Here is a 21,251-nt window from a genome sequence, read left to right as displayed (position 1 = left end):
GGCCGCGCGTCCCCGCAGCAGCCCGTGCGGAGGAGCCCGGCCGAGCCCGAGGTCACGCAGCGCTTTGCGGGTCGGTGCCGGTGCCGTGAAGGCGGCCGCGGGATGAGCGAGATGGGGACGGGGTGCGAACAGCGCTCTGTACGTGCACATTCCCGCGGCTCTCGGGTAGGGGAGGATCCGTTTGGTTGTCTGCATGGAAATGAAGGCGCTCCCAAACGAATCTGTGGGAGAGAAGCGCGGTTTCGCGTAACCGCGGGCTGGGGCCGAGGTGATTTGCAGCCCTTTGCCTTCTCCCGTCGGGGGAGAGCGGAGTCCCACCGCCAGCATTTTGTACCTAACAGACGCACTGCCCCGAGTGCTTTCTGTCCGGATCTGTGCTCCGCGCGGGGCTCATTCCTTACGGAGATAATAAAACAGAGAAGAGAAACGGTTGCGAGATTCTGGATGAGCCGGGGAGCAAAATAAAATAAAGCAAACTAGAAAACGAGACAAAACTGTTTGACCGTCCCTTTGCCGGGCATGCTTTTTGCACACATCCAGACTCACTGGCAGCGCACGGGGAGAGCCCACCGCGTGTGCCACGTGTGGAAGCGAAGTCGTGTGCCACAAAGGCACAGGTTGGCTCTTGGGGGAAGGGCTGCGCGGAGCGGAACGCCGGCGGCCGCCGCTCCCGGTCCCCGCTCGTTATTATTAGGAGTGATGACAAAACCTCCGAGATTATTCTGGACTGTAAGTTATCAAGAGCCCACTAATTTCACATTAAAACCCATTGACTGCAACGGCGTGATTGAAGGGTTTTTAACAATTAACATAATCAGAAAATGAGCGGAGATAATTTTTATTCAACTCATTACTTTTTAATCATGTATTGCTTTTAATTAATATCTGCTCCGCGAAAATAACAAAAAGCTGAGTCCCGGCGCGGCCCCGGGCAGGGGAGCCGACCCCTCGGTGGCAAGGATGGATCGGGGGGGTCGAGGGAGTCGGGGTGGGGGGCTGCCTCGCTCCCAAAGGCAGCGTCGAGCAGCAAGAGCCGCCGCTCCTTCGAAAGAACCCCCCCTCCGTGAGAGAAACGGGTTCCCCCGGACTGACCCCGCTCCTGAGGGGCTGCGAGGACCCCCTGTCGTCCCCTGTCGTCCCTTGTCGTCGTCGTCGTCGTTGTCCCCCCCCCGGACGCAGGGCAACTCTATGGCTGGGTCTCTGAGCCCTGAGGCCCTATCAAAGAGAAAGGGCAATTTATTTAATATTATTATTTCTTTTGGGGGGGGGGGGGGGGGGGGAGGGCAGACCCTGGCTCCCCAGGAGGCTATTGGTGCAGCAGCTCTGCCAATAGGTCGCTGCCGCCTACTTTTTACCACTGCTGCCCTCCCCGGTGCCACCCGCCCCATCCCTCGGGCACTTGGAGTTTCCCATCCGTGTCCCCGTACTTGGGCAGGGGGAGGCGGGAGGTCAGTGCCACCGATGGCCGCTCGCATACGGCCGCATCCTGCCGGGAGCCGCTTGGGCCAAGACAGCGATCTCACCTGCAATGACCCTGCAGGGAAATGTCGGGTACTGTCCTGCATCCAAAGTACGATTTAATGGTCGTGGGGCTTGGAGTTGATGGTTTGTTTGTTTGTTTTCTTTTTTTCCAAAACGTAGGATAAAATTACATTTTTAATGAACAACTCTAAACGATAAAAAAATAAATAGAAGAGAAAGAAGCTGAACGCCCATAAATCTTATTCTAGCAGCATAAAACGCATTTGGTATGTGCACCTGAGATATTATTTGTGTATTTCACTACGTTCTGTAGGCTGCCAGGTTGCAGCAAAGGACCCTGAGCTCTGCAATTAGCACCGCGAGGCGTCACAGCCACTGTTTGCAAAACATCCTCAGGAGTCCCCAATCGCCTGCAGCCTTTTGGAGCTGACTGTTGGCATCAGGAGAGACATCTGGTATTCAGTGTTGTGTTTACACCCTCTTGACCAGAACGTGCTGCCTTTTCTGCCTGTGTACAGCCCCAAGGAGCTAGCAGACTCACACATTTGCAGATGGGAATGTTTGGCCCTAGTAGGATTTCCATCACAGCCTGGGCAGTGACACCGTGTTCTCAGCAGCACCTAGCTCAGAGCACTGCCAGCATCAGGGTTCCCAATGCCCACTCCGTGCTGCCCAGGCAGGGTGGGAGATGCCCTGCTCCTGGCACTGGGCTGTCCTCCTCATGCAGCCACAGAGCATCACTGGCAGTGGGAGCTGGCTGGTGTGACAACCTGAAATACTGCTGTAGAGTCTGAACCCCACTTCTTTTTGCTTTCCTTCCCTCTCCCCCAACCAACATGTATGTGGAGTACTTCCAATAAGATGTTGGCATTGTAGGATAATCAGTCCCTAAATTCTGAGAACTTTGCTGAAATCGTCTGGCGCTGTTAGGGGCACTCTTCTGTCATGGTTTGTCTTGTGATTCAGAGAGAAGTAGAAATATCACAGAATCATAGAATTATAGAGTGACTTGGGCTGGAAAGGGCTTCAAAACCCACCCAGCCCTGTCATGTCAGGGCTGCCAACCCCCAGCTCAGCTGCCCAGGGCCCCATCCAACCTGACCTTGAGCACTTCCAGGGATGGGGCACCCACAGCTTCTCTGGGCAGCTGCGCCAGTGCCTCACCACTCTCTGAGAAATGATTACGCCCCTAACTTCTAACCTAAATCTCCCTTCTTTAGTTTAAAGCCATTCCCCTTTCTCCCACCACTATCTGCCAATGTAGAAAGATGGTTCCTCTCCTGCTTATAAATTCCCTTCAAGCACAAATACTGTTTTGTAATATGGCTTCGCCAAGAAGCTGTACTACTCTGTGGGGAGAGCTTTCCCCACACTTGGAGGGCAATCCCTCCAAGGAGAAGCAGAAAGCCTGCAGAAAACAGCTGTCAGCTCCATGCTGATACAGCACGGAGACAGACTGATCAACTCAAAGGGCTGAGGGCTGAGGGCTGGCCATTCTTCTTGCTTTAGGCCTGCGCTTCAGGAACTTTGTGAAATTCAGCAGGAGAATATGGGCATCAGGGTATGACCTGCTCAGAACAGAGCAATGGGCTTGGATTGGCTCCTTCTGGGGAGGAGGCTGGGAGGAGGCTGGGGAAGGTGGAGCGATCACTCCACACCAACACCGGGTTATGGAAATACAGATCTGGGCTCTCTGGGTATGTCTGCGCATGGACAGTCATCCACACTCCCAACAGGCTATAAAAGGAATGTACCTTTCATACTGTTTACATTGATCAGGAAGTTTTTTTGTGGCAATTGCACTGTAATGCTGCCTCTGATGTTTCTGCCCTGTTTTAAACATCACTATCTTCAAAAGATTATTTTTTTCCCCCCCCTGTGCATACCTTCATTCTCTTTCTATACATTTGCTATTTTATCTGTATCATCCTGTTTTACTGCTGTGGAAGATATCCAGGCTAACAGCTCTTCTTTCATTTCATAACGAATGGCATAATTAAGGCTTAATTAGAAGCATATGAATAAGGAAATGGCATGCCACCCAGGACCTTAAATGTAATACCATTCAATTGCTCAAGTACAGCACTCTCCTGAAAAAAAAAAAAAAAGAAAGAAAGAAAAAAAGAAAAAATCCTAAACCCACAAGCTTATTTCAAGCTGGATAGCTGGATCTTTTCAGAATGATATGATTACCTACTGACAATTAATTGTTTTCTAGTTGTAATTCTAAAAAGATAATGTACTTTCTTTCCCCTGCCAGGTGTGTGGAAATGACACCTCTCTGTGCATTGGATTTACAGAGAGTGTTATACGCAAACATTTGAGGTCTTAGCAAAGATCATACTGCACCATCTATGATACTCCAAGCTATGACATTGTTACACACTTATAGAAAATGAAAGCCTTCAAAACAAGATGTGGGTTTGTTTTCCCTCTTTAGAAGCGTGATGATGTTAAAGAGGGAAGAGGGTCAGCTGATAGATGTCCTGTGTTCTCTGTATCTTTGACTGGTAATGGGAAGACGAAAGTAGGCTTCCCAGCTCCATATGTCAGGTCTCTTCAGTTCCTTCTGACATTACAGCCCCAAGGACGGGGTCGCATCCATGACTCCTCCACTCAACTCCTGGTTGAAGGAGGCCAGAGTATCCACCAGAGGCCATGGGTTTAGAAGTGGGTGACTGTGGAAAGCATAGAGGAATGATGGGCAGGTCTCTGTGGATTGTGATGGTCAGTAGAGGAACTTTTGATCCACTCACTGCTATTCATTCTTCCTTGTTTCATTCGGTTGAGCTCAAGGAGTCAACCTTGAATTTCTAGAGGGTTCCTAAAAATATATGAGACATTGTCACTCCTTTCCTGTAGGTCTAAAATTTCTGAAGTTTGCTTGGGAATAGCATTTTCTCATAGAGAGAATGCTGTCTGTGAGTGTGTGTTCACAGTTCAAGTGTCTGACCTTCCCTGATTTCCATTCAGCCAAAGCAGCTTTATTGCTCCAGAGCACAGGGGAATGAAGGACAAGATTTGGCATCTAATTTGCAAATCCACTGGTAATTTGGGGTGTTCTTCAGTATTAATGACTGAAATTATTTTAAACCATCAGTGTCAGTATCAGTGAACTGCTTTTCTTCTATCTGCTTCTGCTCATTCTTCATGATTTAGAGAAGATGTGACTGTATTCTTGCACTGAGGGAAAAGGCTTTAATATTCTTTGCTATGCACATGAAAAAAAAAATAATACTCTAGCAGGACTGTGCTAACAGGCACGATGTCTCAGGCTGGCCAGAAATATTGCAGCTAGACAAGGCTTTGTCAATCATTTTTAAACAAAAGCTCACATAATCTTTTGAAAATAAGAAATTGCTCAGACAATTATGCTGTATTGCTAGGATGATTTTTACTTGCAGCCAACGAAAAATGGATCTGCAAGCCAATAGGTTATTTAACATATTTATTTCCTCACCAGTTCATTTTCTTGTATGTGATAGAAATGTGTTCATACCCTTAATTACACAGTTATATGCCTGAACCGCCTTCTGATGTTCTGTGGAGCTTGGAAAAAAGTCACTGAATTGGGTGAGCACTGCTGAGCTCTGACATCTGCTGTAAGCACCACAAGAAGGAGCCAACGTTGGCCTTGTGAGTGATCAGATACAGGCAGGGCTGTGAGGGAGACAGGGAAGAAAAGCTTTCCATAAACAGGATACGGCTCTGCAAGATGTAATATGCTGGTTCTTTGCTCATGTTTAGCTTTGCTGTCTTCATAAAGAAATTAGTTAGGATTAATTAAAAGATTCCCATTTGTCCTACTTCAGAGACACCTCTTCACAGACAACGCTGGCACCGCTCTGCTCTCATTTGCCCCTATTTTGGACGAGGGCAGCAGTTTTGGATCAGGGTTTCAGTTCTTAGCTTGCACTGCTGTAAGTCAGGAGAAAGATCACTGAAGGCAGTAAGGAGAAACCATGCAGACAAAAACAAGAACCAGCTTTGCAGCTCCAAACTCATTTCCTCTGGTTCAGGCTGGCATCTCCACAAATTTACCGGGATGGCATAGGAAATCAACATTCACCTGCTGTGTCCAGCTTCTTCGCTGTGAAGGTAAAGCTCTTGCAATTATACAGATCTCTTCTTGTAGTCAGGGCAGGCACTGTAATATTTTCTGTTCTCAGGAACCATATAGCTGAAACTATATAACAAAGCGGGACTTCTGATATTCTTAGATATTCTCAGATATTCTTATCCTGAGATTTCTTGGCAGAGACCCAATCCTGCTTGCTTTAGTCGTGAGTACAGCCACTTGAGAAGAAAGAAAACAGCACCATTTTTATGAGAAAATGAATCAAATTTGTTAATGATTGACAAGGTGAACACTGATTTCTGCCCAAGAACAACACATTTATTTTCAGAGAAGAGATCTGGCTCGTGTCTTCTTCAGGTCCTGTTTTTGAACAACATCTGACAAAGTTTGCAAATTTCTGAATGAGAAGCACTTTAGGACTAGATACCTTTCTAACATGTCTGCAGCAATGCGTTTACTAATACCAGAAATGCTTTTATTCTGTTTAAACCTCCAAGATTTTATCCGAAACTATTACAACTTTTTTTTTTTTTTCTTTTTTTTTCTTTTTTTTTTTTTCTTTCCCTCTGATCAGTTTTCTACTGACAGGACGAGCATGTTCTTGCAAAGAAGCTTATTCAGCTTCCATGCAAAATGGGAAAGCACATCCTTGCGACCCATGGAAATGAAGCCGCTGCACCCCACAGCATAGTGGGACCTCTCTGGTGACGGTGTGTGTCAGCAGGAGGGAGAGCCCGGCTGACGAAGGCTGCTTTGGGGATGTGGGAGGCCTGTATGTCTGCTGACCCCGTGAATGCAGATTTTCTGCATGAAACTCATGGTTTGGGGCAATGTGAGAGTGAGCGCAATGCGCCCGATTGCTGCTGCCCTCTCCCGGGTAGATGTGGCCAGACAAGACATACCGGGGCGAGGAGCCCAGGGGACACCTTTATTGTGCTTGGATTGAGCGAGAAGAAGGCAAGAATCCACCCAGAACAAGGTGATTCCAATTCCAGAATAAGGTGATCCATGCCCCAGAAGAAAGCAGTCCCCATACAGGTGCTTGGCTGAGGGATGCTGCAGGACACCCAGAGCCAAGGGGTCTGCACCACTCAGGCTTTGCCAGCTGCGCTGCGCTCACCAAACATACCCCATGGGCAATGTTTCTCAGTGTTCAGCCTACACCCCATGGTCTAGTTGATACTAAACTAAACAATAGCAGGGTAATGCCCAGGCCCTGAGGCTGTCTCGCTATGCCCATCCTATCAAGCAATTCTAGTTTTCCAGAGGTGTTTCTCCTGTCCATGCTATCTGTCAGACATGGTCCTTGGCTTGGTCTACCAAATGTTGCACAGTATTACTTAGACCCACCTTGGCAGGCAGAGCAGTAGTACTGGGTGAAGATCTGTTATCCAGAATAGTACCTGATTAATGCACAGTGAAAAGCTTAAGGGAATGGTCTGGTGCCCTTTTTGTCCCTGGTTTCTCATTTCTCTGTGTCACACTTGTTAAGTTTTCATTTCATTTTCCATTTTCAAACTCACTGTTTTGCAAGACATTTCTTCACAGCCAAGGTGTTCATCTTATCTGAAGATATTAGGTGCCCTCTCTTCAGTCGATTGCCTGCCGGATGGCATCTTTAAAACTACCTTTATGTTGCATTTTCATTTGGCAGCATAAAAACATCCTAGGCATACCCATGGCATGATGCTGTGACATTTATCGTCAAAGTGAAATAAGTTAATGCTAGCTAGACCAGATCACAGCAAGCTGGCACTGTATCACTGCCGTATCTGACCTAGACCTTTTCTAGAGAAACCTAGATCCTGTGCAAAGCCCATTGAAGTCCCTGGAAGTAATGGTAGTGACATGGAATGGGCATAGGTGAGGGTCCCAGTGGACACAGGAGCAAGCAGAAAGCAGGGCACTGTAGCCCTGCTAGAAGACTGCCTGCCTGCTGTCACTCACACCTGCTGCTCTGGAAAGGGCCTGCTTCCAGTGACTATGCTTTTATGGAAGCCATGAGGGAAAATTGGTGACCAGGTGTGAACAGGGGAGCCCTGCCTTGAGACACTGCTCAGGAGGTGCTCTGACTGCAGAAAGTGTGGTGTGTTCCTCCCTCATTGATTCCTTTTTCTGATTTGGGGATTTTTTCTAATTATTGCTGGGTTTTTTATTTAATTTTTTTTTTTTTTTCTTCACACTTCAAAGTGCCTTCCTATACAACAGGTACTTTTAAGCACTATTTTTGGATGAAAACAGTACTGCCCCACTGGAATATGGTACAGAAAATGCACTCGCACGTCATGAATATCTAAGAGAACAAAACTTTTAGATGTACTCAGACCCAGGGACGTCCTAGTGCCATACAGGGCACAGTGCATCTGCTCGGAGCCGCAGACCACTCCACCCGGCAGGCCGCCGCCATTACCCGGCCCCATCCCCGCCTCCCACCCGCCCACCCACGAGCCCGCTCCGCCTTCGGCCCCGCCTCCTTCTCTGTCTCCACCAATGAGCGGCCGCTTCCCGAGGCGGAGGCGGGTCGTTGCCCGGCGCGGCACTTCCGGTTCCTCAGCGCGGCCGCCATGGCGCCGCTGCGCTGTCAGCTGTTTCTGCTGCCCGCTTTGGCTCTCGCCTTCGGCCCCGTCGCCGGGCTGGAGGCGCTGGACGAGGCCGAGGAGCTGGCGATGGGGATGGCGGCGGAACTGCGAGCCGCGGGGTTGCCCGGAGACCTGCCCGAGCTGGAGCCCGAGTGCCGTCGCCTCCTCACCGCCTTCGCGGAGGGCAGCGCGACGCTGTCGGGGTGCCTGGCCCGCCGCGCCCGCCCAGTGCGGCTCTGCCAGGCCTGCGGCGGCCTCTACCGCAGCCTCCTGACGCAGTATGGGGACATCGCCCGCGCCGTCGGGGTGCGTCCGACGGGGCGGGGACGGGGGCCCGGCTCTTCGGAGACGGGTGTCCTTGCGCTGAGGGGAGCGCTTTCGGTGCTCCGAGTTCCTTTTATGGCCTTGTGAAAGGGGAAGCGGTGTTCTGGTACCGGCTGTCCGTCTGTGCCAGTTCCTGGCGTGGCGGGGTGCACAGAGGGAAAAGACCCTGCCTTCTCCTTTGGATGGTGGGAAAACCCGGGTTGCTTTGAAGCTGCGCTTCAGGTTTGCTGAGTGCCTGAGGGGAGGCTTCGTGATGGCCTCGCTAGAGGAGCAGTCGGGCAGCACTTATCTTTGCTTTCTGATTATGGCGGCGGCAGGACCTGAGGGTATGGCATGGAGATGCGTCAGGGAGGGTCACATTGGGCACTGGGAAAGGGTTTTTCACCAGAGGGTGGAGGGCACGGCCCAAGCTGCTGGTTTGGATTGTGTTCTCAGACATAGGATTGAACTTTGAGTGGCCCTGTGTGGAGCCAGGGGTTGGACTCAGTGATACCTGTTGGGTCCTTACAATTCAGGATATTCTGTGATTTTATGTCATCAATGAGTAATGCTGCCTTTCTGGGGAACCAAATCCCCGTGCACATGGATCCAAGGCTGGTAGGAGCATGTGGCCGAAGCATGGTAGCTCTGGGCACTGGCTTATGCCTCTGAGCCTCAGCAGTGGGAAACCCTGACTGAAGACAGGTCTCCTGCTGCCATCTTCCTGCATCTCCATCCCCTTATTTTCATTTCTCCCTACTGGACGTGGTTGATGACTAATGCTATGCATTTATGTCTGTTCTTTAACTCATCCAACTTGTCTGTTTTTAAAAGTTAGTCCCTAACGTGGTGTGAAGATGACAGTGGTTGGATGAGACCGAAGGGCTTTGTCCATTTGCTGATGATGACTGGAAGTTGTCCTCCTCGAGTACAGGAAGAGTTTATAGCAAGTTTATAGCAGTCTGTCACTGAGACTCCCAGTTTAGAGATTACTGAATCTGTGTTTGGAATCACTACTGATAGACAAAACCTGTGTAGACTTCTGATAGTACAGCTTCATGCTGTAAACAGTTTCACATTCAGTTAGCTGTCATGTTAAGAAGTGTCACTTTTTGCCTACTTTTGATTTGTTGTCTGCCTGACCCCCCTCGCCTTTGTTCTGGTAGTGGAAAAGCAAATGGACATTCATTTGATATTTGCCCTCTCAAGGACAAGTACCTAGCCTGTAGTCTGCTGTTTGAGTGTAGACACCTGTGTTATTTGTTTCTTGTCTGGAGACTGTTCCATGCCATCTCAGATTAGGTCATGTGAAGGTGAGGGAGTGAGGCGGCGATTCTTACTTTTATATGACATCTTAAAGATACGTACAGAACTCTGCTGAAATACCTTGCATTTGTGGGTGCAGGTTACCTCTGGGATACTTCTGGGTAGGTTGCCAAACAAATCCCAGTGCTTGCAGTATGTAAGAACTCATTAGGGCTGTTTTTCTGGAGTGCTGGTTCAGAATTTCATCTGAAATTTGTTTCGAAGAGCATTTGACTTTCCTTCTGTGCAAGGATGACCTAACCAAATAAATACAGAAAGTGAGCTCCTTTGACCTGAGTCCATGATCATGATTGATCAGGTATTTGATGTTTTTGGTCATTCCCATCCTGCAGTAGTTACACAGCATGAAAGAAACAGTCAAGTTAAGTTTTGGACATCCCCGAAAAGTAAAATCCTCCTCACTAGGCTTATTAAATAACTTAAGAAAGCATCTTTAAGGAGCAATATAGTTTGACCGGATCCATGTTGGGATGTAAAATGCTTTTTCCCACTCATGAGTTTGTGGTGAGGAAGTTTCAGTTTTAAGTGCACCTTGTGAAGCAGTCGGGGAGTTTCCTGCATATGCAACTTGATTGCGTGTCTGTTTGCTACTTACTAGAATTGAAACTGTGGGAGTTACCAGAAGTGGCAATATTAGACTTCTGCAGTTCAGTCTCGAAGGGAAACTTTCTTATTTAAAAAGAATTAAATAAATGTATTATAAGGGTGGAAAATGTATGTCTCATACAGCTGTATAAGCCATGCATTTCTTGTTGAAGAGATTCTTTTCTTGCATGTCCCGTGTTGCTTATCAAAGAGGCATTTGGCAGCTGTGACAGTTCTGAGGAGTGCTTAAGGCAATTTAGCAGCTAGAAACCAGGAGCTAGAGCACAGGAGTCAGCTGACTGCAGATCGGGGATTTGAGGGAGAAAATAAAGCTCTAGAGGAGAAAAACACTGTAAATTCTAATAGGGATATTTCATTTCCTGTTTATTTTGTAGCTGCTTTTATAGTCATTCTTTTTTTATTAGTTCCATCCAGAGAATAATTTGTTCTGAGAATTCTCCTAATGTGTCCCCTTTGAGGATTAGGTATGTTGGATGGCTCTCTCAGATGAGATCAGCTTGGTACCCACATCCAATGAAGAAGAGAGCCTGGCTTAATAGTAGGCTCGTGGGAGTTACTGCTGTTGCTTTTTGGAGGACCTTGTTCCTGTATAGCTGTGTGTGGAAGCAGCTTGCTGCTGACATATTATGTTGGTCCAGCATTTCTGGATGTTGGTTTTTTTTGCTTGGAGGCCGTTGCATTGGTTCATCTCCTTCAGATAATTCTGTGGTCCCAATGACCCCATCCGTTTCTCTGGCTGTGAGGGCCTGGAGCTGGCTCCAGGGACAGCTGTCCAGAAACAGGGGAACAGGAGCTGGCTGGCCTGTCATAGAATCGTGACATCACAGAATAGCTTGCGTTGGAAGGGATCTTAAAGATCACCTTGTGCTTCCTTCTTCTTGCAGTCGCATACTTTTAACTGATGTTCATGCAGTCCTAGTAGCTCTTCAGAGGCAGTGCACAGCAAGCTGTGTTGCTTGTAGTAAGATTTTGAGGATCAAAAGACTTTTTTCTTCAGTCGATTCTGCTTTGCTTAGTCTCGAATTGTCAGTGTGATGAGATGTGATATTTAGCTGTTTGTCTAAAATACTTTCCAAAAGCTTTCCCTTTGTTTTTTTAACATTTGATTGTTCTTTTTTAATTTCATTTTTGTTCTAGAATTCTTCCGAGAGCCACGACTGTGCCAAAAGTATCCTGACCTCGGACAGGCTGCAGGTAGTTGTGACCCTTTCAGCGTTCTTTAATGACACGTGGGAGGCAGCCAACTGTGCAAGTGAGTGACTCGTTCTGTAGCTGTCATGCTACTGTTATGACTTAGCTCAGTGCTGCATCTAAAATTTGCACAGATTGGAATTGTGTGTATTTTTTTATGCTGTATATAGTATAGTACATACTGTATGTAGTATGTGAAGATCCTAGATTAGAATAGCTTCAGTGAGGAGTACAAGAGATTTTTGTATTGGCTGTGGGGTGCTGCCAAAATCTGAGGGTGCCGGTCTAGCTAAAAAAAAAACCACCAGATATTGTATATATTTCTTTTAGATAATTTGTTCAAACAGTAGGATTAGGGTTATTTAGTTAGTAGGGTTAGTTAGGGTTTTGTTTATGATCTACAAACTCTAATGGAGACTTTCCTTGTTTTCAGTGCAGTTTCTTCAGTTTTTCTACCATCTTCTTTTTATTAAAAAAAAAAAAAAAAACATATAAGAAAATTTGACTTCTTTGTTAATAAAAAAGCCAATAGCTGGAATGCTTTCAGGTTGAATAATATTTGCCTTCACAGCTGTGCTTTTGATTTCATTTAATGGGTGGAGAGTATCCAGGTCCACTGTTGTGCCTCACTGTCCTTGTGCTTGCTGATGGTGCTGTGCTGTGCTTACAGATAAAGCATGGCTTTTTGCTGTTCCCCTGGTGTGAAAACTGGGACCCTAACCTTAAAGGTGCCCTAGAAAGCAGGGAATAGTACTGTGAAGCTACGTGTTACAGATGAGAGCATGTAGAGTTAGTTTTCTTTTACACATCTGGGATCTGTGAAGGCTGGAAAGACAATGCAGAAGGAGCAGTGTGGTCTGTGCTGTCCTTCCGGGTTTTGACCTGTATGTTGCCCTCCCAGTGTCCAGCTGAATGGCTGTTCTCCATGCTGATGTCAGTTCCTTCTCTCAGGAAAATTTTCTAGAATGTTGGCTTGCTCTCATAGTGCCCTTACTGAACATTTAAATTCCCAAACCCCTGCCATTTCCAAGGGTGTAACTGATTAGAGCATCTGAAGTAGGATGGTTGGCTGGAAGTGGTAATATGTAGGGGTTGAAATGGTGAAATGGCCACTTGTATTAAACAATAATAACTGCACTCTGATTTCTACCACTGTGTTTGTGGTCTGGCCTTTGCTTGGGTGCTGTCCGTTTAATCTCCATTTCTGATGCTTCTGCTTTCCCATAATAGCCATTACCGTTGCTGGGCAAAGCCAGGTTTGCAGGGTGGAAAATAAAAGTAATGCCTTGTTTTATCTTAAAGTCCAAAGATAATTCAGACCACCTCTTCAGAAAACTCTTGATGATAGTCTTCATCTTTCACTTAATCAAGGCCAATTAATTCTGAAATGTATTCTCGATGAAGAGTTAGGTCAGCAGGTCTGAGAATCAGCGGCAGGCAGATAAGGAAAATGCAGGGTTGACTAGACCCGTCTTTTATAGTCGAGAGCTCTTTTTGCAAGAGTGGAGTGTCTGGGAATTGTCAGCTCTGGAAATGTTGGAATATCCTCATGTTTTTCTTTCTCTTTGACAGATTGTATAAAGAACAACAGTGAGGGATTATCAAATTCTACTCAAGAATTCATGGATTTATTCAATAAATCTCTGACATGTTTTGAACACAACCTTCAGGTATTTATGCAGTGTTTTTAAGAGAAGCACTACATTATCTAATTGCTAGAAAAACCTAATTTATGCTGAATATAATGCAGGTATATACCAGGCAAAATTCACAGACTTAGTGGTAGTTTATGCGGATAAAGCCATGATCCACAGAAATGCAGATGTTTAGAGATGGTGACACTAAAATTAATTCTAATTGATATTCACCTGGACTTCATTTTGTATGTAATTGTGATGCCACTTCACATCAGAATTTCTGTATTCACAACAGTTGATAATTACTTAGTGAGTGCAGTAATATCTGCATGCTGTAAATTTCTTTTTTTGCCTCTTTGTGAAATTGTTGTCTTCTGCCTGAACAATTCAATCTTTAAATAACCTTTTAATAATAGAGAGTAGTTCAGAAGGACCAGCTACTTTAAATGATGGTTACAGTTGTTTCGACTTGTAAAATAATTAGCAGTCCATACTACAAAGGTAATGTAATGCAGTTTGTGAAATAAATGTAGTAATTTTCCTCAAAGAAAATGTCCTAAATTGCCCAAGAAACAGTGCACGTTCTGTTTCAGTCAGTAAGTAGGCACATTCTGTGATCAGTCAGTGGTAAAAATGGGAAATAATGAGTATGGTACAATCTCAGAGGAAACTTTTTTATTATTAATAATGTGAGAAAAGTGAGCTGGAGTAGCGTTGGTTGGGAGCCATGCAGTCTGGTCTGTCAGTCAGAAGTCTAAATTAGGTCTTAACCCATGGGTGTCAGCGATGAGCAAGGGTGTGCATGCCATGCCTGTAAAAGCCTGCACCAGCAGATATGTCCCACTGTTGCTGTTGCCACATCTGAAGGGCACCACCCACCTCCTCACTGTGCTCACATCCCATTTGATCTCCATAAAGACTCAGCAAGTGTTGATGAATGTCAGTGGATGTCATTTTTTCTGTGTGGAGGAATTCAGTGACACACCTTTGCTTCATACACACTTCCATGTCAGATGCCATTGTGTCAGACTGCCCCTCTGCTGCCATCTGTTGCACAGCAACAAAATGTAATGGGATATTGGTGAGAAGGTTTAACCTCTACTGCCATATCTGCTTCTGATGCCATGGACTAACATAATAAAATAGGAGGCATTACTTTTGAGCTAATGTGTATAAGTAACAAAACATTTTATTTTTTAATATTTTTTAATTAAAAGATTAAAAAAAAAGGAGAGCAGCAAAACCATAATGTGGGATATTTGACCTTGTTTTTGTGAAACTAATGATGACACGAAGACGTGATGGTGAAGCGAGAGTTATTTCTCTTTGTTAAGTTAGGGCTTATAAACGTTTGGCAAAGAGACACGATCAGATTTTTGAGTTGAATGTCTAATTGCAACTCTGTGCATTCCATTTGAAAATTTGCAGGTCGTGTATTTATGCTAACTGAAAATGGAGTCACAAATACACCGAAAAATTGATAATTTTTTTTTTTTTTTGCAATCTTGAGGTTTGTTCTCAAATTCCTTTATCACAGTGGAAAGCACAGCTACATATTTTTTACTGTTTACTGGTCTGTGTTTAGCTGATGTATCAAAATATGTAAAATTATTTGCCATAACTTGAGTTAGTGCTGCACTGTGCCCTCTACTTGTCCTGGTTTCAGCCCTGATGGGTTAATAGCACACTGATGTTAGGTTGCTACTGAGCAATGGGTGCATGCTGGCTGTCACCACGATGTTATAGGGCAGGGGGCAGCCACACTGCAAACCATGCTGGGCTGCAGGTTGAATGTGCCTCTCTTTATCCTATGTTGGTCATTAGCTGTTTTCAAGTGTGTTGTATTCCATTTAGTAATGGTGAAGGCCATAAATGAAATGGGTTTATTATGGCAGGGTTTGTAATGATCATGGTTGCTCAGCAGTAGTAACAGCTTCTTGACAATGGCCAGGTGATCAACATGGCGTTCAAGGCCAGGCTGGATGGGGTTTTGAGCAGCCAGGTCTAGAGGGAGGTGTCCTTACCTATAGCAGGGGGGTTGGAACTACATGGTCTTAGAGGTCCCTTCCAACTCAAACCATTCTATGATTCTGTCATCAAATGAAAGCCAAGAATACTATTAAGGATCCTAATCTGTGGTGCCGGAGTAGGAGTTACTACCAATTCTTTTGTTTCCCTTCCTTCTCTCTTATCTGGTACTTTTGAAATAAGCTTTACAAAATACTGCTAGTCCAAGGAGCAGTTTGAGTTGCATGATCTACAAAAAATGGATTTTGTCACTAGAACAGCCTAATGAATTAAAGTTGGTCCCTTTCCTTCCTGCATTCTCATGTGAGTCATTTGACTGGGCCTTTTTGCATTGTGGTTCATTGCAAATCTGGATTTTTGGTTCAGACTTGACTCTGTATTTTAAGATTTTTATAATGCCTTAAATCTCTTTATGAGTACTGCTCTTTTATAACCTTAGGGGCAAGCCATGGATCTATCACCAAATAACTACACTGAAGTATGTAAGAACTGCAATGGAACCTACAAAAATTTGAATGACCTCTATAACAAGTTGCAAAGGCTGAACAGACATGGTGATGAGTCTGGGCACTCCACACATTTGTGTATTGATGTGGAAGATGCAGTAAGTATTTGTTAATATTCAGCAGGGAGATCTTATAGAAGTTAACCTGAGCCATTTGTGCTTGCCTTGCTAGGGATTGCCTTTTCTCTCTGTGTTTGGGACTGGCAGTAGTGTGGATGTCCTGCAGGAGGGAGCCTGGTGAGGCAGTCTTGTTAGCTCCTGTCCTCAGCTCCTGATTGCCTGAGCACGTTCCAGTATGAGTAGTTGCGCTTTAATTTCTTGTTACTGTGAAGGGGGCAAATACTTTAAACAACAACAACAACAAAAGCTCTTAATCTTCTAATGCAAAGCTTTGCTGCTGTTTTTGTAGACTGTAATGTTGATTCCTTATTACAGCAGCTGTGTCTAGGGGTCTACAGGATTTGCAGCGTGTGTTTGGAAAAAGCTTTGTTACCTTGCGGGGTTTCAAGTGACTGGGCAAAAGGAGTGTTGGTGAAAGTGTGAGATTAGCTCCATCCACACAGGCTGTCAGTGAGTTCTGTAGGAAACAGGCATGTGGCAATATATGCAGTATATGTGCATACAGCCTTTTTATCAGTTTGTTGATGTGAAATTTTGGCTCTGTGTAAATGGTCTGCTTTGACACTTCCAGGGATTTGCTTGTTTTTGAGGGGAGATCTGTGAAAAGTTGTTCCCTGGGGTCATGTTTGAACACTTGAATATCTTGAGACCTGAACGTCTGCACATCAAGAATGTGCGTGCTCTCTTACTGCTGGCTTATGTTTTCCTTTTAGATGAACATCACTCGGAAGCTCTGGAGCAGGACTTTCAACTGCTCTGTTCCCTGCAGTGATACAGTCCCAGTGATTGCCGTTTCGTCCTTTATCCTCTTCCTGCCTATTGTTTTTTATCTTAGTAGCTTCCTTCACTCAAAGCAGAAGAAGCGGATACTCATTTTGCGTAAGTGATGTTGCTCAGTTTGCTGTTAGAGCTGGGTGTTGCCAGGGACTCTCTTGGCTCTGGTGGGAGCAGGGGCCCAGCCGGCTCTGCCTGCAGCTGTGCTGACGGCGCTAATAGCGACTATTAGTCTGCTGCTGTCCCCTCAAGAAGGGTAGTAAAGAGCTTCAGCCATATCTTTTCATTAAAGTTTTTGGACGTGAGCAGAAAGCTGTTTGCAAGTCTGTGCCGAATAAATAGAGGGAGTGGAGAGACTAGTTTTGTGGAATTCTTTGTGTTTAATTTTCATATAATTTTTCCCTTTCTAGCCAAACGTATCCAGTCAAATGCCAGTCTTGTGAACATCCAAGAAAAATACAGCTGAGCTGCAAAACAAAACCTGAGAACTGCTGCTGGTATACAGTGGGTACAATTGTGTTGGAATGAGGCCGGCACAAAAGAGGAGTTAATTATGGTTTAGTGTAATGATACAGAGCAACACAAGTTAAACAAAATGCTGTCTGACTTCTAAGCGAGGATATTAACAAACATGACAAGGCAGGGCTGTGTGACACTGTGTGGACTCCAGTTTTGAAAAATCTGTGTTTCTTCCAGTCTCAGGCTGAAGCTGGTGTTTTTCTGTCTCTGAGCCTTTGTATTTCTCACCACTGGAATACTTTCTTGGCACGTTTTTTTTCCTCTTTAATTTATTCTATTAGTTTCACAGAAACCTATCTGAGATTCTGAATCTTTTCGAAATGGTTTTCATAGACAGGAAAGACTTGAATTAGCATTTGACATTCCTGTTTGAAACATTATTTCCATGTAATACGGCCTTGGGATCGGCAGAAAACTTGAAAAATAAAAATTCTCTTCTGATACCTCTTGCTGAAGTCATACAGCTGCTGAGCGGGTTGTAATGGTCTCTGTGAAAAACGTGAGATCTGCAGTGGAAGTGGTAATATATAATGTGCAAAGCCAGCAACAAAAGCAACAGAACTGCCAACACTAGACGTGAATAGCAATCATTAATGACTACAGTATTGAGCTATTTCAGAACAGGCAGCGTATTTACTCATTTGCACACTTGAACCACTAAGTAAAATAATTGCTCTTTATATGTTAAATTTTCAGAGGCTTATTCTAATGTGTGCCTGGGTAATTGGGAATATCACTTTTTTTCTATTTATTGTATTGTTTCCTTTTTTCCATTTAATTATAAAGTGATTTTTTTTTTTTTTTTTTGGTGTGAGAAGTGAGGTAAAGTCAAGTCACTGGAAGGATTTCCTAGCCTAGAGCTTGCTGTGGCTTAATACAGAGGTGTTTACAGGAATGTGGTGGGAAAAAACACAATCCTTTTCTATGTAACATTTTATTTTATCAGTACATGAGCCAGGGAATTCTCTAACTTGAAAACTGTCCTGCAGGACAATAAAGATACTGTGTTGGCAATTGATAACTTTTGATAAATAGTTTTAAAAAATAGCCATGTGGAACAGATGAGTAATTAATATAAGGTTGCAGGATTCCAAAGCAGATTAAAAAAAAAAGCTGCATAATAATGTCAGGATGGACAGTGCTGCTGGTGGGCAATGGCATGGTTCTACAGGCAACAGCTGCAGCAGTACCAGAGGTTCAGTTTGGCTGATGGTGGTGCTAGCTTGGGAGAGCAGCGGGGTTAAAGTGATTTATAGCTATATCTGAGATTAATGAATGTCTTTGCCCCCATTTTGAAATGTGTTTTTATAACCATGAGGTAATAACAGCCACATTGGCAAAAAAAATTTCTCTTGAAACCTGTGTCTGACTTCTGTCGAAGCTCCTATGAAGTCCTATGTATTTGTCTTGCTTTGGAGCCTGATATGTTTAATTTTTCCTTTGCACAAAGGCTCAAATAAATATATAGCAATTTAACAAAACATCCTAAAGCTCTTTGATTTATTGTGGTTCTTTGTTTTTTTTCTTTTTTTGAGTCAGGACACACTGACCATTTTAAAGTCAAGTGTGTGTTTAATATGAAGTACAGTAGCATGCTACTGACTGGTTATGTCCATATGATTGGTGGTTTGTTTTTCTGTATTTTATAATAGAAGAATAGTATTTGTACTTATCTGCCTTTGTTACGTGTGAATTTCTAGGTCAACAGTCAGTTTCCTCCAGGTAGTGTATAACAATAATAGAAAACTGTTACTTCTGCTTATTACTTGGTTATTCTGCAACTGGGAAAGGCATGCTGCCTTCAAAAAGAAAAAAAAAAGATGATTTTTTTTTTTGTATCTTGATCTTTTTTGTATCTCTTATTCTCAAACTTACACTTTCTGGGACTTAGCTGCCTGTTCTAATAGCATTACTTTGATTTGGGACATCATATGATTGAGAGTTGCTGAAAGCAATCTTTCATTCATGCAGATAAAGCCAGTTTGTATGTGCAGCATTTCAGAATGACAGCTTTTATACTGTAAGCAGTGGCTTTTTGAGCACATTCGTGTTAAGTAGGTCTCAAAGTCATTACTTTGGATGTGGTGATTAAGCACTTAAAAAAAAAAAAAACCAAAAAAAACCCCAACAACCCAGCTTTTCTTATTTTCCTGGTTGCTAAGCCAAATGGAAATGCTCATGTGACTTTTGGTTTTTGTTTTAAAGCAGCAGTGATGTTTACACTTGAGATTTTTAATCTTCTATCTGCTGTTTCTCCTTTTTCTGCCAATTTCGCACTACAACCTTGCTTTACAGTCTTACATTTTTGGTAGGATGTTTCTTATAAAAAGCAATTGACTGAATTCTCTTTATACTCTTTCTTGGAGAAATGTGGAAGCACACAGTTCGTGTGTCTGAAGGAGGCCTAGAATTCTTGTGGCTGCTAATCTTTTACCTTGGTTTATTTTTTCTTTTTGGTATTATGTATACAAAATGGCAAACTTTGGAAATCCTGGTTGTTTGTATCTTTTTGTGCAAATAAAGATTTCTAACGGGGGAGCAGCACTTTGGTTCGTATTTATACTTATTAGGAAACTTCTCAACACTGGAAGTCAGCTTTAATAAAGATTGTCAATAAACAGTGAACAGTGTGGTTACTTAATTGCTCCATTTGTAGTGGTTTTATGCTCCCGCTGTTCTGGGTTTGTGTTTAGAGGCACCTGCTTATTATTCCTCATTATGCCATTTGTAGGAAAACAGGATCAAAAAGACATTTTCAAAGCAGTGCTGCACTGAATTACAGAGCAAATGAACTGCAACTGCTGAGAAAGGGTGGAGTTTGAACTCAGTTCAAGCCTGCTGAAGCATATGGAAAGACTGCTGTTAATAGCAGTGGAGTTTCTTGCATGGGCATACATGCATAGTGGTGGTGAGGATAACTTGGGTGTCTCCCTCTGTGGGGAGGCTTTTACTTGCTGCACTGGCTGCTTTTTTGGCTTCAACGGTTCCACTGCTGAATTTCAGTTAAAATTGATGATTTTCTTAAGAATGACAGTGCAGTGAATCACAGCAGAAAGGCTTGGGCAAATATAATCTCAGTGGGTTGCATGCTAAGGGACTTCTGTGAAGACTGAGAAAGTATTCATGCCAGCATGTAGGGGCAGCTTCAGCTGTAAAGTAGGTACTGTTCTGGTTGTGTGTGCTCTTGGGAGAGGGATTCAAGAGGGTGTAAATGCAAGAGGAGGATAAGCAGGAAGGGGTGGAGAATGAACCCAGGGAGTGGAGCAGACATGGGAGGAGAAACCGAGGCTGGAAATGGGTGCCTGTAAGCAAACTAAGAGCAAAACACTTTGGAAGGAGAAGCTGCTGAAAATTCACAGGTGGCTGAGGCAGCCTGCGGGAGGAGGGCACAGAAGGGGCTTGGCTGCAGCTGAGCTGGAAAGGGGAGGCTCAGGATTCAGGGTAGAGTGAGATGGTGGACTGGCAGCAGGGAGGAGCTTGTTTCCCCACTTGTCTGTGGTGGCACGTGTAGGCCAGGAACAAAAAGGAACAAGTGGCAGGATGGCAACAGGGACTTGTGAATTGTGTAAAAGCAAAGCAACTGCATTCTTCTGGGATGGTACTTGGTGTGATGCTGTGGAAGTGTTGAAGAGATCTTGATTCCAAGGTTTGCAACAAAGCTCCCGTTTTAGTTGAAACAGTGTGGGTTACTGCTTAGTAATGAATAATGGACTTGATTTTCCTTGAAAACAAAATAATAAGCCTTGCTTCTTGTGTGATGGCTGCTTTTTTCCATCTTTATGAAATGTCTCTTAGAATCACAAAATGGCTCAGCTTCTGAATATTTTGCTTCTGGTGCTCCCTGTCCAGTTAATCAATTGCCATCAAATCTTGCAATTCAGCTAATTTATGCATTAGGTTTCATTTCCTGAGTATAGAGCTTCTCTGGAATGATAAACTACATGATAAGTAAAATTACTGTTCTCCTAATCAGAATGTATATGTAACTTGCTGCTTTTGCTTCATATTTTTGTGTAAGTTTTCCTTCTGGGATCAGTGTAAACATTTTTAGCCTGGCTGTTGTTAAGCTTAACCGTACAGGATGCACCTTCTGTGTTTATGCC

General features: G+C 44.3%; 1 protein-coding gene across 1 annotated transcript; it reads left to right on the top strand.

The window, feature by feature from the left end:
• Positions 1–8,095: 8,095 nt before the first annotated feature.
• OSTM1 (osteoclastogenesis associated transmembrane protein 1) lies at positions 8,096–18,786 on the top strand. The gene is made up of 6 exons (XM_048937648.1): positions 8,096–8,445; positions 11,512–11,626; positions 13,138–13,235; positions 15,670–15,834; positions 16,569–16,734; positions 17,040–18,786. The coding sequence occupies exons 1-6, from the start codon at positions 8,125–8,127 to the stop codon at positions 17,093–17,095; spliced, it is 921 nt and encodes a 306-aa protein (XP_048793605.1). The 5' UTR covers positions 8,096–8,124; the 3' UTR covers positions 17,096–18,786.
• The last annotated feature ends 2,465 nt before the right edge of the window (positions 18,787–21,251 follow it).

The sequence above is a fragment of the Lagopus muta genome, chromosome 2 (assembly GCF_023343835.1).
Source record: "Lagopus muta isolate bLagMut1 chromosome 2, bLagMut1 primary, whole genome shotgun sequence".
Classification (NCBI taxonomy): Eukaryota; Metazoa; Chordata; class Aves; order Galliformes; family Phasianidae; genus Lagopus; species Lagopus muta.
Note: the sequence above shows the minus strand (reverse complement) of the source record. Positions and strands in the feature narration are given on the sequence as shown.

Coding starts and splice junctions, on each gene's coding strand:
- OSTM1 (XM_048937648.1), top strand. CDS start 8,125: ATGGCGCCGCTGCGCTGTCAGCTGTTTCTGCTGCCCGCTTTGGCTCTC. Junction 13,236..15,669: donor GTTTTGAACACAACCTTCAG/GTATTTATGCAG, acceptor TTATAACCTTAG/GGGCAAGCCATGGATCTATC. Junction 16,735..17,039: donor GAAGCGGATACTCATTTTGC/GTAAGTGATGTT, acceptor TTCCCTTTCTAG/CCAAACGTATCCAGTCAAAT.